The 14,714-nt window shown below is 52.6% G+C and overlaps 1 protein-coding gene across 1 annotated transcript in view; it reads left to right on the top strand.

The window, feature by feature from the left end:
• The window catches only part of ADAMTS10 (ADAM metallopeptidase with thrombospondin type 1 motif 10), a gene marked incomplete at its 5' end in the record, with an annotated part of 43,868 nt that overhangs the window by 23,408 nt on the left and 5,746 nt on the right, over nt 1–14,714 (top strand). Inside the window, 7 exons of the mRNA XM_084302940.1 lie at nt 320–461; nt 3,307–3,414; nt 8,408–8,553; nt 8,988–9,051; nt 9,899–10,001; nt 14,048–14,181; nt 14,411–14,534. Of these exons, the coding sequence (XP_084159066.1) occupies nt 320–461; nt 3,307–3,414; nt 8,408–8,553; nt 8,988–9,051; nt 9,899–10,001; nt 14,048–14,181; nt 14,411–14,534 (821 nt within the window). The remainder of the gene's footprint in view (nt 1–319; nt 462–3,306; nt 3,415–8,407; nt 8,554–8,987; nt 9,052–9,898; nt 10,002–14,047; nt 14,182–14,410; nt 14,535–14,714) is intronic.

The raw sequence follows: 14,714 nt of genomic DNA, 5'->3' as shown, positions 1-14,714 counted from the left end.
TGCTGCCACGTGTGATCTGCCAGACCTGGATCAGGCAGAACAGCCGGTGGCTGGCAATAGCCTGCAAACCTTCAGATTAAACCTTCTAGAGTCGCGTGTGCTGAATGTGCTTCCCAAAGCCCAGCCCTGAGGATGCAGACAGAAAGATTTTAGAGCACTTTCTCAGCACTGATTATGCCCAGAGTTTTTCTTACTGGAAGCCAGTAAAATTATCCCCCAAAACAGTATGAGAGCTCAGAGCCAAGCATGCTGCTGGTCCTCCACCACTACGCTTTCCCAAAAGCCTTTCCACACTCTGATTCTTGTCTCTTTTTTCTAGCTCTGGGATGGGATTATGTCTGAACAACGCTCCTCCCAAGCAAGACTTTATCTACCCAACAGTGGCTCCAGGACAGGCCTACGATGCAGATGAGCAGTGCCGTTTCCAGTACGGAGTTAAATCTCGCCAGTGTAAATACGGGGTAGAGAGCCTTCCTGCTTTACTATCTGTTCCCAGGGGATGGAGGACTGGGGCTGCAAAGGGCCATGGGGCCGTTCCTCTGCTGCCCACATCGCTTTTCTGTCCTGCTTGTAATGAAGGGCACTTTTGCACGTTCCCTGTGAGCTTTTCACCTTGCTTCCCTTTGAGAGGACAGAGGAGGTCATGCCATGTCCACAAATGTTGGCCACAGCTCAGTTTCCATCAGATTAGTCTCATGGGAAAAGATCTTTTGCCTCTGCCTAATACGTTGGTTGCTGCTGGACCCCAAGGGCTGCAGCTGAAAGCCAAGCTGCAGTCTCTGCCCCCAGACTCCTCTGTCACTGGGGATTTAGTACACGCGTATTTTTTGTAAGCCTTACTAGAAGTCATTACACTGCACACACTGACTTAGGAGGAGAATCTTCTTTCTTCTAGGTGAGGCGGGTTGATGTGCTGCAGTATGCCTGAGGGACAGCTGTCCACCTAAGCCACCCCACCACCACACTGCCATCCCCTGATAGCTGAATACAGGAAACCACTGAAAGGAAAGATGGTTTCAGGAGAAAGCGTCTTCCTGCCTCTCAGCCTGACATTTTGCTGTATTTAACAAACAGGACATTGCCAGCTATCTGAGCGTAGTGGTAAGGGAGGTGTGTGTGCACTAAAGGGCTGACTGAACTCCATAAAGCATCCACTTTCCCCTAGAGAAAGCAGAGGATCCAGCAGTGAGATAAGTGGGCATCTGTCTTGTCTGATGGGTATGAATGTGTATGTATCCACCCACTGCTGACTGCAGTCAGTACCCCTCCTCATCTGACCCAGAGGCAGTGGAATGGAAAGTTGCCACGTTTACATGCTTGTTTCCCAGATCATTTTTAACTCGGGTGGGCTCTTCCTGTGTATACACAAGGATCACAAAAGCACAAGATGTCCTTGTGATGACCCTTCTAGCCCAGCCTGTCATGCATGTCTGGGAGAAGCCCAAAGAGCAGAAGGGCTCAAGAGTATATAAATCTGTGCAAATGTGTACATCCACTCATCCCATGTCCCATATAAATGAACTCAAGGGGGATGGTGCAAACACATCAGCATACCTTTCTTTCCTGGCCTACTCCATTCCCATGCCAGTACAGAGCAGATTATTAACAAAATCAATGAGGACAAAGTGAACAGATGTAACTGTTGAAGCTGGAAGTCCTTTCTGGTGGTGACAGTAGAAAAACAGGAGCTTTTACTTCCCAATAGTTGTACTGGCTCCACAAGCACAATATGAAGGGATGGATGTCTTTGTAAGTTGGGAGAGACAATCCTTTCCTTGGTTAAAACCAGTTGTAGCTGAGCTTTGGTGACAGAGGTAGAAACCAAAACCCGGTTGCGTTTTGGAACTGAGTTCTGTGGTGCAGACTTGCAGTGTTTTCCCTAAGTTATATCACCCTGTGCCGCTCTGTGCATGCAGCCCCACAAACAAGAGGGAAGAGCAAAACTCCTGGGCTTGTATTTTCACCCCTCTTGGTACCAGCACAGAGGATTCCCAGTCATTGAATCAGTTCATCCTATGGGGGGTATCAGTTACTGTTCAGAGCACAGCCTTTGTTGGGGCCAAGGAATTCCTTGCTGGAGGGCTAAAGCCAGCCTGAGAGCTGCAATGAATGAGCTGCTACCTGACCAGCAGGGCTGTGGTGGGGTTGTGCTGCTGTGGAGCCAGCCGGCAGCCAGGCAGTCGCTGTGCCAGCACCCAAGCATTCAGCACAGAACATAGTAGGTTGGCATGCACCATCAGCATGGCCAGTGGCCCCAGGGAGCTGGAGCACATGAGCGACAACTGGGACTGCTTGGGCTCTGCTCTCATGGCTCAATGTCATTTATTGACAATGCAAATCTGTTTAATACCTTCAAATATAACCAAAGTCACAGCAAGCTGCTCTCTCTGTAAAGCAGGAAGTTTTCCAAAGTCTTATTTCAGTAAGATAAGATCAGGGTGTTGGTCAGGCTTGAAACTCAGCTCTGCTTTTTAGCTGCTCCTTTGCAGTCTGCAGGACTTGAAGTCCACTCTGGCCCATTTAGTGGCAAAGCAGGTTCAAAGGACGTGGGCTTTCTAGTTTAGCAGCTGTGATGAATTTTCAGAGTCTCAGACACGGACCTAATATTTGGGTGGGTTTTGAATTGACTAATAGACGAACTGGAGCAGCCATGGGAAGTTTTTTATCTGCTTGTGCTCCAAGAGGTCAGGATGGGCCAGAGCTCAGGATCTGCATCTCAGGAAACCTCTGTGAAGAAGGTCTGGAGTCCCCAGCCCTTTTCACTCCGTGGACCCAGCTGCACCCAGGACCTAACAGAGACAGCAAGCTGAAATGCCCACTTCTGGAGCTGCTCAGGAGCTAGTGCAGTACCTGGCATTGTTCTTACTATCCTGAAAGCAGCCATGAATCTTCCAGATGGGTCTTCCTTTTAGCACTGTTAGGCTGGCTGGAGAGTACAAGAACACGAGGTGATCTAACCCTGACTAGCAGTGCGCTCCTGAAGCAGGAGATGGCAGATGTGACATTAAGCCATCTGTGCCGTGCTCGCATTCCCCAGGATCCCCAGCTTCCCTCAGAGGCAGATCTGAATCCACCTGGCAGAGGGATGCTCAGGACAGGCACTGCAGACGGGCCCTTGTGCTCAGCCTCCAGAGTGAAGACCCAGTAAAGGAAATGTCCCTGAGCCCTGGAGAGGGGACTCGCTGCCCCAGTGTGCTGCTGTCCCAGCCTTGCAGCCTCAGCACGGGTGAATCCTAACCTTGGCTCTGTGTCTTTGTCTCTTTCTTCCTCCCTCTCCCTCTCTTCCCCCAAAATCTCTCTTTGCAGGAAGTCTGCAGTGAGTTATGGTGTCTGAGTAAAAGCAACCGCTGCATAACCAACAGCATCCCTGCTGCAGAGGGGACCATATGCCAAACCAACACCATTGAAAAGGGGGTAAGGATGCCTGGGGCACCGTGGCGAGTTGACAGTGGTTGAATCTCTCGTCCAGCAATAACTGTGATTATTGTTTGCATTGATGAGCATGGAGCTGATTCAAGAGCGCCCGCCAGACTGTCCTCCCCCTGGCTTCAAGAGCCTGCAGGAACCCCCACCCTCCCCAGCAATGCACAGAGAGCTTGGGTGTGCCAGGGACAGCCAGCACCCCTAATCACACTCAAATATTGCTAGAAATACAGTATATGAAGTCCCTTCTCCAGTCAGCTCCTCGGTCTCACCTGGGAGGTACAGTGATGCAGTGTCAGGCAATGGCAAATGCTTTAGGCAAGTGTTTTGTTTTCAGGTCTGCTGGGGCCTCATGGGTGTCCCGAGAAGAGTGATTTTGCCTCAGATTCCTCAGAATGGTTGGTAGTTTAGTAACATGTTTTATATGTAGTTGTGAAATGGGAATGACAAGGTCGAGTCCCTTTGGGTTAGGATCGGCAGGGACAACAAGGCTAGTGTCCTGGTCGGGGTCTGCTATAGACCGCCGAACCAGGATGAGGAGACGGATGAGGAGTTCTACAGGCAGCTGACAGAAGTTGCAAAATTGTCAGCTCTTGTACTTGTGGGGGACTTCAACTTCCCTGACATATCCTGGAAGCACAACACAGCCCTGAGAAAGCAGTCTAGGAGGTTTCTGGAGAGTGTGGAAGACAGCTTCTTGACGCAGCTGGTTAGTGAACCTACCAGGGGTGGTGCCCCGCTAGACCTTCTCTTCGCAAACAGAGAAGGACTGGTGGAGGATGTGATTGTCGGGAGCTGTCTTGGGCAGAGTGACCACGAAATGGTGGAGTTCACTATTCTTGGCGAGGCCAGGAAGGGGACCAGTAAAACCGCTGTATTGGACTTTCGGAGGGCTGACTTTGAGCTGCTCAGGACACTAGTTGGTGGAGTCCCTTGGGAGGCGGTTCTGAAGGGCAGAGGGGTCCAGGAAGGCTGGGCGCTCTTCAAGAGGGAAATCTTAATGGCGCAGGAACGGTCTGTCCCCACGTGCCCAAAGACGAGCTGGCGGGGAAGAAGACCGTCCTGGCTGAACAGAGAATTATGGCTTGATCTTAGGAGAAAAAAGAGGGTTTATAATCTTTGGAAAAGTGGGCAGGCCACTAGGGAGGACTTTAAGGAGGTAGCGAGGCTGTGCAGGGACAAAATTAGGAAGGCCAAAGCTCATCTGGAGCTCAATCTGGCTACTGCCGTTAAAGATAACAAAAAACGTTTCTATAAATACATCAACACAAAAAGGAGGACTAAGGAGAATCTCCATCCTTTACTGGATGCGGGGGGAAACTTAGTTACAAGAGATGAGGAAAAGGCAGAGGTGCTCAATGCCTTCTTTGCCTCAGTCTTTAGCGGCAATACCAGTTGTTCTCTGGATACTCAGTACCCTGAGCTGGTGGAAGGGGATGGGGAGCAGGATGTGGCCCTCACTATCCATGAAGAACTGTTTGGTGACCTGCTACTGCACTTAGATGTGCACAAGTCGATGGGACCGGATGGGATCCACCCAAGGGTACTGAGAGAACTGGCAGAGGAGCTGGCCAAGCCACTGTCCATCATTTATCAGCAGTCCTGGCGATCGGGGGAGGTCCCAGTTGACTGGCGGCTAGCAAACGTGACGCCCATATACAAGAAGGGCCGGAGGGCAGACCTGGGAAACTACAGGCCTGTCAGTTTGACCTCAGTGCCAGGGAAGCTCATGGAGCAGATCCTCTTGAGAGTCATCATGCAGCACTTGCAGGGCAAGCAGGCGATCAGGCCCAGTCAGCATGGGTTTATGAAAGGCGAATCCTGCTTGACGAACCTGATCTCCTTCTGTGACAAAGTGACGCGCTGGGTGGACGAGGGAAAGGCTGTGGATGTGGTCTACCTTGACTTCAGCAAGGCTTTTGACACCGTCTCCCACAGCATTCTCCTCAAGAAACTGGCTGCTCTTGGCTTGGACTGACGCACGCTTCGTTGGGTTAGAAACTGGCTGGATAGCCGGGCCCAAAGAGTCGTGGTAAATGGAGCCAAGTCCAGTTGGAGGCCAGTCACTAGTGGCGTCCCCCAGGGCTCGGTGCTGGGGCCGGTCCTCTTTAATATCTTCATCGATGATCTGGACGAGGGCATTGAGTGCACCCTCAGTAAGTTTGCAGATGACACCAAGTTAGGTGCGTGTGTCGATCTGCTTGAGGGTAGGAAAGCTCTGCAGGAGGATCTGGATAGGCTGGACCGATGGGCTGAGGTCAACTGCATGAAGTTCAACAAGGCCAAGTGCCGGGTCCTGCACCTGGGGCGCAATAACCCCAAGCAGAGCTACAGGCTGGGAGAGGAATGGTTGGAGAGCTGCCAGGCAGAGAAGGACCTGGGAGTGATGGTGGATAGTCGGCTGAATATGAGCCAGCAGTGTGCTCAGGTGGCCAAGAAGGCCAACGGCATCCTGGCTTGTATCAGGAACAGTGTGACCAGCAGGGCTAGGGAAGTGATTGAGTACAGTGACCCTGTACTCAGTTCTGGTGAGGCCGCACCTCGAGTACTGTGTTCAGTTTTGGGCCCCTCGCTACAAGAAGGACATCGAGGTGCTTGAGCGGGTCCAGAGAAGGGCGACGAAGCTGGTGAGGGGCCTAGAGAACAAGTCCTACAAGGAGCGGCTGAGGGAGCTGGGCTTGTTCAGCCCAGAGAGAAGAGGAGGCTCAGGGGCGACCTTGTCGCTCTCTACAGGTACCTCAAGGGAGGCTGTAGCGAGGTGGGGGTTGGCCTGTTCTCCCACGTGCCTGGTGACAGGACGAGGGGGAATGGGCTTAAGTTGAGCCAGGGGAGTTTTAGGTTAGATGTTAGGAAGAACTTCTTTACTGAAAGGGTTGTGAGGCATTGGAACAGGCTGCCCAGGGAAGTGGTGGAATCACCATCCCTGGAAGTCTTCAAAAGACGTTTAGATGTAGAGCTTAGGGATACGGTTTAGTGGGGACTGTTAGCGTTAGGTCAGAGGTTGGACTCGATGATCTTGAGGTCTCTTCCAACCTAGAAATTCTGTGATTCTGTGAAAAACTAAGGCTAGGTATCGTTAGACCTTCATTTTTCACACTCAGTTGAGAGAGGAAGGTGGGATTTTTCATGGCCATGTATTTTGAAATAGTTTTGACTTGAAAATCTTTCATCTCTCTTTCCCTGTAGCTCCAACCCCCACTTGCACCAGCGCAGAGTGAGTGTGAAACTATTAAAACAAAGTATTAATGACTCACAGTGCCTTTGCAAGCTGTAAATAATAATTGGGACAATGGAGAATCAGGGTTGGGACATTCACCATAAAATGGACATATGTTTTTCCACTAGAGGAAAAGCTAATTCCCAAGAAATTCAAGAAAAAAAATAAAATCCTTAAGAAGATGGAGAAGTTTGTGTGCAGGAAAGCAGCTGGCTTTGACAAATGCATTATTCTTTGCAAACAGTTGGCTTAGTTCTACTGGAAATTCAGTCGAAGGGGATTAGACAGCTCCTGGGGCTGAACATCCCTGCTGCTTGAGATTCACCGTATACAATGGCAATTTTTTCTCCTAGTGATTTTTAACTAGCTTTCCCCTCTTTCAAATATCTATTTTTACCCCCACGTACTCGTTTTCTAACCAGGGTTCCTCAGAAGTCCTAGGATAAGTGAAGTGAAAGTATTCAGAGCACCCAGAACTCAGAATCTATTCCCATTGAAGATAGGGAATCAGTTTGAACCCCCAGTTACCATCCAGTGCTTCAGTTTATCCTTTTGTATTAATTCATGTTTCAGAAGTGGTTTTATTTGCATGGCTAATGTAACTAAATGCACTTTTGCTTTAAGTCTCTGCACCTTTGCCAGCAGGAGCTGCTGGCTGGTGGCTCCTGTGGAGCCGCTCCATGTGCCCACCTGCCCGCTGAGCCCTCAGACCTCATCTGTGGCTGGAGCAGCTCTGAGCTCTGCCTTGGCATCCCCCATTTTAGCTGAGGAGAACGGAGGGAAGGAATAGGTTGCAGAAAACAATCAAGTTATGCAAAATTAAAGGAGAGATAGGATGAGTTTGTGGTACTCAGACAGAAGGTTCCTGGTCTTGCTGGGTCCTTCCCTGACAAATGTCCTTTGTTTTGGATTTCTTTACTCTTTCTTGGTGTGCCCTGAGACCTATCTGGTCTTGCAGCCAATGCATGTCTTTGTGCTCACTGCAGGAGAGAGCGCTGGGGCAGAGCTGATCGCTGATGCTTTTGGAGGTTGTGGGGTCTGCAGACTACCAGGCTCTGCTTGCAGAACCAGCAGTCCCTGCACCTGTAGCCTAGGGCTGCAGCCAGGCCATCAGCAGGGACCCCAGAAGGGCCATACCTGCTGAGCATCTCTGCACAGCATTACACCTTTGGAAGTGCACGGCTGTACAAGCGGGTCGCCAGCTGGGCGTCCTGGGAGGCCCTGGTTTATTTTTCTCTGCTGACTGCACTACCCGTGGAGAGCCTGGCTTGAAAGGAGCCGGAGAGGCTGTGCCAGTAGCTCCAGGGTGGGTTATCAGGCCCTGGAAAGAGCACACAGCAGTTTCTTCCTTCCTGGGATTATCTCGGCCCCCAAGGCATGGTGTCCGGCATCATGCCCAGAGAACGGCAGCGGGTCTGGCAATGTCCTTCTCCTTGCATCACTGTTGACTCCAGGGGGTGCAGGATCTGTTCTAGGTCCAAGAGAAATATTTCAGAAGCAAGTTTGCATGAGCATCCCTGCTAACCCCAAGTATGCAGCGCATACATGTGGTGACGCTGTAACTCAGACAAGAAGGTGCCCAGGGAGATGCTGGTGCCCTCTGCAGCAACAAACTTGGCTCCAAGGCCAGTGCAGCTCAGAGTTCAGATTTTGAGGGATCATCAGATGGGAGCCCTGAACAGCCTCCCACGCCCAATGGAGGCCAGGAAGCTATCTAGGAGTAGGAGAACGTGTGCTCAGGGTCTTTGAAGCTCTGTCTCTCCCCAGTGGTGCTACAAGAGGGAATGTGTGCCCTTCGGCACCCGACCAGAAGGCGTGGATGGTGCCTGGGGAGCCTGGTCATCCTGGGGAGAGTGCAGCAGGACGTGTGGTGGAGGCGTATCATCATCCATTCGCCACTGCGACAGCCCGCGGTAGGTGTATGTTGATGCAGCTTTGTTGGTGCAGCCCTGCCTTGTCCTGGCTCTGTGGCACCACTGCTCAGGTCGATGGGGAAGATGGCACCCAAAAGCCCTGCGCCCAGTTTCAGTGTAGACTGGGGAGGACTGAGTTTGCTGAGTCTCAGCTCCTGTGTGTAAATTTCAGCTCTACCCATGTGCTGCTTTCAAAGACAGCTTGTTACTGTCACATTTGGCAGTGGGTCTGTAGCGACAGACCCAAAGCTGCTCGGACAGTTCTATTGCACACTTGAAGCTGAGCGTGTGGATTTCTCCAGGCAGGACTGTTCCTTGCAACAGAGCAGGGAGGGAAAAGCCGTGGTGTTCCCACAGGGTTGGAGCAGCCAACTGCTACTAGCACTGACTCACTCTCCTGAGCTGCTTTTCTCCTCTCATCCTTGATTTGTCAGGCCCACGATCGGAGGCAAGTACTGCCTGGGAGAGCGGAAGCGCTACCGGTCCTGTAACACCGACGTGAGTACCATCAGGATTGCAGAGAGGAGCAGCAGGGGGTGAGAAGGCCTTTGGGAGCCCTGTGCCACAGCAGGGAGGTAGCAATAAGCTCCTTCCATGTGGCTGTGGGGTGTTAGGTGCTGCTGTGGGACCCAGGAACAAGGCTGTGGGGCTGGGTGGGGATGAGCTGTGCTGTGTTGGCAGCGATGCCAAGGTGGGAAAAGCTGAGCAGGACGGTGCATGCCTGCTGAGTACCGCCTTCAGAGGGCAGGTGGGTGGTATGGACCTGCAGGGCTTCAGCATCAAAAAGGGGCCCCAAAAGATAACACGGAAAACACGGAGAGATTGGAGGCTTCCAGCACCTACAGAACAGCGGTTGCTTTGTGCTCTGAGTGCAAGCCCAGTGGGGTGAGAGCCACTGATGAAAGACTGTTAATAACACCAGGTTTCCCAGGGGCGGGGCTTCCTCCTCAAGGGGAGGAAGGAGAAATACCTGTGCTGCAAGGAAGCATAATTAAGCTTTGGACCTGGGAAATGATAGCTTTAATGTCCATGGGCTGTTAGCAAGGAAAATAGGTGCCTCCATAATGCATCTAGCTTTTAAACGACTGCTTGCAAGAGCAAGCATTGCATCTGCAGACAGGCCAGCTGGGAGCCAACAGTTCATGCCATTAGTCTTCAAATAGTGTTTAGCTTTATGAGGAGGTTGCTCCTGCCATACTACAGCACTGACCTGTTGTCAGAGCTGGTGTCCATCTCCTTGAAGGGCTGGTGGTAGTCACTGCTGGGAGCCCTGTAGCAGCTCCTGCCCTAGCAGATAAGGCAGCTGCTCTCAACAACATGCTGATCTCTGGCTCTGTGGCTGCAGGACTGCCCGCCGGGCTCCCAGGACTTCCGAGAGCTGCAGTGCGCTGAGTTTGATAATGTCCCTTTCCGAGGGAAGTACTACACCTGGAAGACATACCGGGGAGGTGAGTGCTGCAGGGTCTGGTGCTGCACAGAGCTGGGCCAGAGTCATGCGGGGCTTTGACTTCCCTGCTCTCTGCAGGGACAAGTCTGGTGGTCCAAGTGGTCTGGTGGGCAGCTAGTCACTCTGTGGGTCCAGGTCCTGCAGGCTGTGTCCCTGTGGCGTATTGCCTTCCCTTCACACGACTGCAGATTGACAGGCTTCTCTTCCAGTGCAGGGCCATGGCTGTCCTGCTGTGCCCCTGCCCTTTATCACTCAGCTCTGTGCAATTTGCTCTTTAACTTCTTTGTTCTGCCAGAACCAATTCCAGCAGTGTTGGAGATGTTTAGCTTCTTTCCTGGAGTCTGACTGGTTCTTAATTATTGAGTGAGCAAACACAAAAACAAGAAAAGTGAGTTGTTAAAGCAATGCAAAGTGCCGCTGTGTTTTGTCCAGGGCTCTTTTCCCTGGTAGTGTCTGGTATCCAGTGGGGGAGGAAAGGGGCAGCCAGGTAAAGCTTCAGCTTCCAAACAAGCGGAGGGGATCTGAACTGGGGGATCCTGCAGAGAGCAGTGCTCCCCTCTTCCGAGGTCAGTCCTTGTGTGTCCTGCAAAGCGTCTAGCAAGGAGAGGGGGCGGGAGGAGGCCTCTGTGGCCGAAATCTCTTAATAATGAGAAAGAACAGTGCGTCTCCTTCATGTAGTTAATGAACTTGACTGGGGAAATCCTTCACAGCTGTGTAAATAAGCACACCTCCCAGTGGGGCTCCTGCAGCCGGAGCAGATGTGCTAAGGCTGCAGGGGATGGATCAATAAAAATGTAATAAAATTGCAAAGCAGTAAGTCACACAAAAACCCCAATGGATGCCAAGGTGGAAGATAACCTCGCAGGCTGGATATGCCCTTGCTTGGACCTCTCTCATCCCCAGTGGTCTGAGTACCAGCCTGAGCCCAGGGGACAGCTGGACAGTTGCATGTTGGCCTTTGTATTTGAATCTGGTGGTGACTGATTTCTGCTTTGGCTCTCACATAAGCCCCTTCCTCTCCCTGCTTCCTCTCCTATAAAATAAGGTGATGAAATCTGTCCTCTTCTCAGGAGGCTGTGAGTGTGTCCACGTCTAGAAGGGATCTGGGAGTTCCCTGTGTCAGCTATCCAGATTGGCTTTGCCTAAGGGTCATGAGGGAATATGTTATTTGGCACTGAAACTTCACTTATTTGGTGTCAAAGGGTATCAGTGTCTTTCCCTGCAGTGTCAAGGGGGGAAACTGAAGCACTAGGCAGGAAAGTGATGTGTCCCCATTCACACAAGTAAAGGGGCTGGAAGTGGCAGCTCCTCAGACTGGTCAGGTGTGGGGGGGGTGTCAAGTGCCAGCTCCCAGCTTTCATAGAGATGTGCCCTGACCCCCACCTGTCTCTCAGACCCCTGTCAGCATTAGCAGCATCAGCTTTTCGTGTGGGCTGTCCACGCTGGGCCCTCAGGTCAGCTGGGACTGTGGCAGCATTAAAGGATCAACACTGTCACCCTTCCCAACAGATTTATTTGCCCAAGTCTGAGTGATATGGCAGGACTTTGCAGCACGGGCACTCATCTGCCTTCCAGCTGGTAGTGACTGTGCTCTGCAGGTTGCTTTTGAGCCTGTGTCCCCGTGCCAGGAGACGTTCACCACTCTGGCTGGGCCTCTTCCCCCGCTGAGCTTGGCCACTGCCTTCAGTGCTACACCCTCCAGCCACCCCATCGCCAAAAGGCACGGCAGTGCGAGGGTGCCCGCGCCGTACACCACCCATCAGAGCCATCAGACGCCAGCCCCACAGCGATGTCCCTTGCTAGATGGGAAACCTCCCAACCACACAGCACCCACACCCTGCAGCTGGGAGGGGAGGAGGGCACCAGTCCCACGGTGAATTTGGGAAGGGATGAAGCCACCACTGGAAGCCTGGCGCCAGCTGCCGGGTCACTGGCACGCTGAGGTTGGGTTTTGTGTGGGGCCAGTACGGCATGTTTTCCTGGCGGTGATTTATAACGGCCCTGGAGCCCAGACCCCAGGAGCGAAAGACAGCCCCAGTGAGAAGTGCTGAGCTCAGCCTTTCGGAGCCCAGCAGTCAGCAGATACCTTGTGGAATGCAGCTTTAATTGTTTGTTTATTTTGTTTTATTCGCTTAGTTATTCATTTTGCTCTTGGCAGATGCAAGAGCCAAGGGAGAGAGAAATGGCTCATGGGGCTGGGAGAGGGATAGGGAGGAGCAGGGGCTTGCAGAAAACAGGAGATTGCTCATTATAAATTGTAACGCACTTTAATTCTTCTATGGGACAGGGCAGGCAGGAGGAACAAAACATCCTCTGAGGCACAGTGTAGCAGGTAGACAGTACCTGCAGCAGACCTGGCTCTTACTGACCTCACACTGCTCATCCCAAAACCAAGGAGCACACTGAGAAGTGCCCAGGGGTTTCACCTACCTGGGGGCAGCAGGCTGGGATTTGTACAGAGCTTGTGGCAGATCATGTGCTGCTCAGGGCAGTATGGTTGGGTCTGCAGCTTTTTCCTCAGTTGCCAGTGAATTTGTAACTTTTGCTGGGCACACTGAGGAGGTCCCAGTAACTTTCTGGAAGTAGGCTCTTCTTCCGTGGGGCACCCACCTCTGCACAGATAGTTCAGGCACTGCAGAGCCTGCGCATCCACTGCTGAACGCCTGCAGAGGCTTGTGCTGAGGACCAGCTTGTGCTCTGTGGATGCTACGGGTGTGTGGATCGTGTTGTTAACCCTGCCACTGATGTTTTACACCTGAGGCCTGGCAGGGCAGACCTGGGACACAGGCATGCCATGGCAGATGGCTGTGAGTTCTCAGGGCCATGCCTGCTGCGCTGTCCCTCTTGGTGGCTCTGGTGCTCCCTCGGAGGCAGGAGAGAGCCCAGGGTGCTGCAGAGTGTTTGGCTCTCCAGAAGAAGGGTTGATGTACCTTTTCCAGGGGCTTGCCCAGGCATCCTGCTTGACAGCATGCCTCCAAGCAGCTGAATTCCCCTCTCATGTCTCCTCCTGTTCCTCCCTCCCCCAGCTTCACTCTTCTTCCTTCCCCCTAGCTGCATTCGGGTGCTCCCAGGCACAGCTGGGCCACCCTTCCCCTCCATCTGCCCTTTGATGTGCAATAACGACTTGCAGATTTTTAAGATTTCGGTTGCTACAATTTAGGGGCTTCCCAGCTCTGGGAGGCAGCTTGTGTCTGCAGCCAGTGCCTGCAGGAGCAAACTGCCAGGACTTGCTCTCTGCCAGGGTCCTGCAGGCTGTTGGTGCTCCTTGGGCTGTTCACTAAAATCCAATGACAGCAGAGAGGAAACTGCTGTGCTCAGGTCTCTCCTTCCAGTTTCCTTCCTCCATAACCAGTCCTGTTTCCAAGCACCGTAAGCAAATATCCAGATACCCAGCTTTTTTGTTCTTTAGCTGGTGCTTTGGCAAAGGCTGCTATGAAGCAGGTATTTCAGCTGTAACTTGAGCATCCTTCCCCTTCCTCCTCATACTTCTGTCACCTTCTCTGCTGTGAATGGCTCAGTTCCCACCAGTTCTGGACAGAAAGAAATGCTTTCTCTGGCTGTGTTGTGTAGTGGTTGAGAAACTGGACTGGAACTAAGGAGACAGTTCAGTTCTAGCTTTTGGCCTGATCTTAGACAAGTTGCTTTAGAACTGCTGCCTCAATTTCCCTGCCTGTAAAGTGAGCACGAGTGCCACAACAGCCTTCGTAAGGTGCCAGGTGGCCCAGGAGTGACTGATACCACGTAAGAGCAGGTCAGATTGTTTCATTCCCCGTCACATAGTTCCCCAGGATGTGCAGAAAGGACAGCGTCTCACCATGTGTCAGCATCTGGTTCAAGGGTCATGCCTTGGTGCTGATCACTATGAAGATGTCTTGGTATCTCCATGAGCCCCTCCTCATGGTGGGGACGTCCTCCTGGTCACCTGGAGCTGAGCAGCCAGGCCAGGTGCAGGATGAGCCCGTGGGGAGACCGAGAGCAAGGTCTGTCTCTCCACATCCTTTCTCTTTCTCCTCGGTGGCATCATTTAAACCTCCACCTCTTTCCTAGGGGGTGTGAAAGCCTGTTCCCTCAACTGCTTGGCTGAGGGCTTCAACTTCTACACGGAGAGAGCCGCAGCTGTGGTGGATGGGACGCCGTGCCGGCAGGACTCCAATGACATCTGTGTCAATGGGGAGTGCAAGGTGCAGCCGGGCTTTGGGATGGGCTTGAGGCAAGGGCAGAGCCAGTGTGGGTAGAGGTAGCGTGGGCATGCCTCTGCTCTGCATGTGTCTGCAGACCGGGGCATGCCAGGGCAATGGAGGGGAGCAAAACAGAGCCCAGGGAGTTCCCTGCTCCTGGGACACTGCAGCTGGGGTGTGGGAGGACAGGGCCCCACCAGGTTCACTAATTGCCCGCTGCTCCTTCTTCCAGCATGTGGGCTGTGACCGTGTCCTGGGCTCTGATGTGAAGGAGGACAAGTGCCGTGTGTGCGGGGGAGATGGCAGTTCCTGCGAGACCGTCGAGGGCATCTTCAACCAGTCCCTGCCAGAGGGAGGTAGGGAGCAGCAGCCCTGCCAGCACAACCAGTGTCACCCATCCTGGGGCCCCTCCTCACTAGGGGCATCTTGGCTTCAGTGCTTCTAGGGACACATGGAACAGGCAGGGACATCCCAGGGAACCAGCCCAAAGGGTAGGACCAGGCTGAAAGCAGGGAGCATATCACCCTTTGCTGACC

This window comes from Netta rufina (assembly GCF_964035555.1).
Source record: "Netta rufina genome assembly, chromosome: 28".
Classification (NCBI taxonomy): domain Eukaryota; kingdom Metazoa; phylum Chordata; class Aves; order Anseriformes; family Anatidae; genus Netta; species Netta rufina.
Note: the sequence above shows the minus strand (reverse complement) of the source record. Positions and strands in the feature narration are given on the sequence as shown.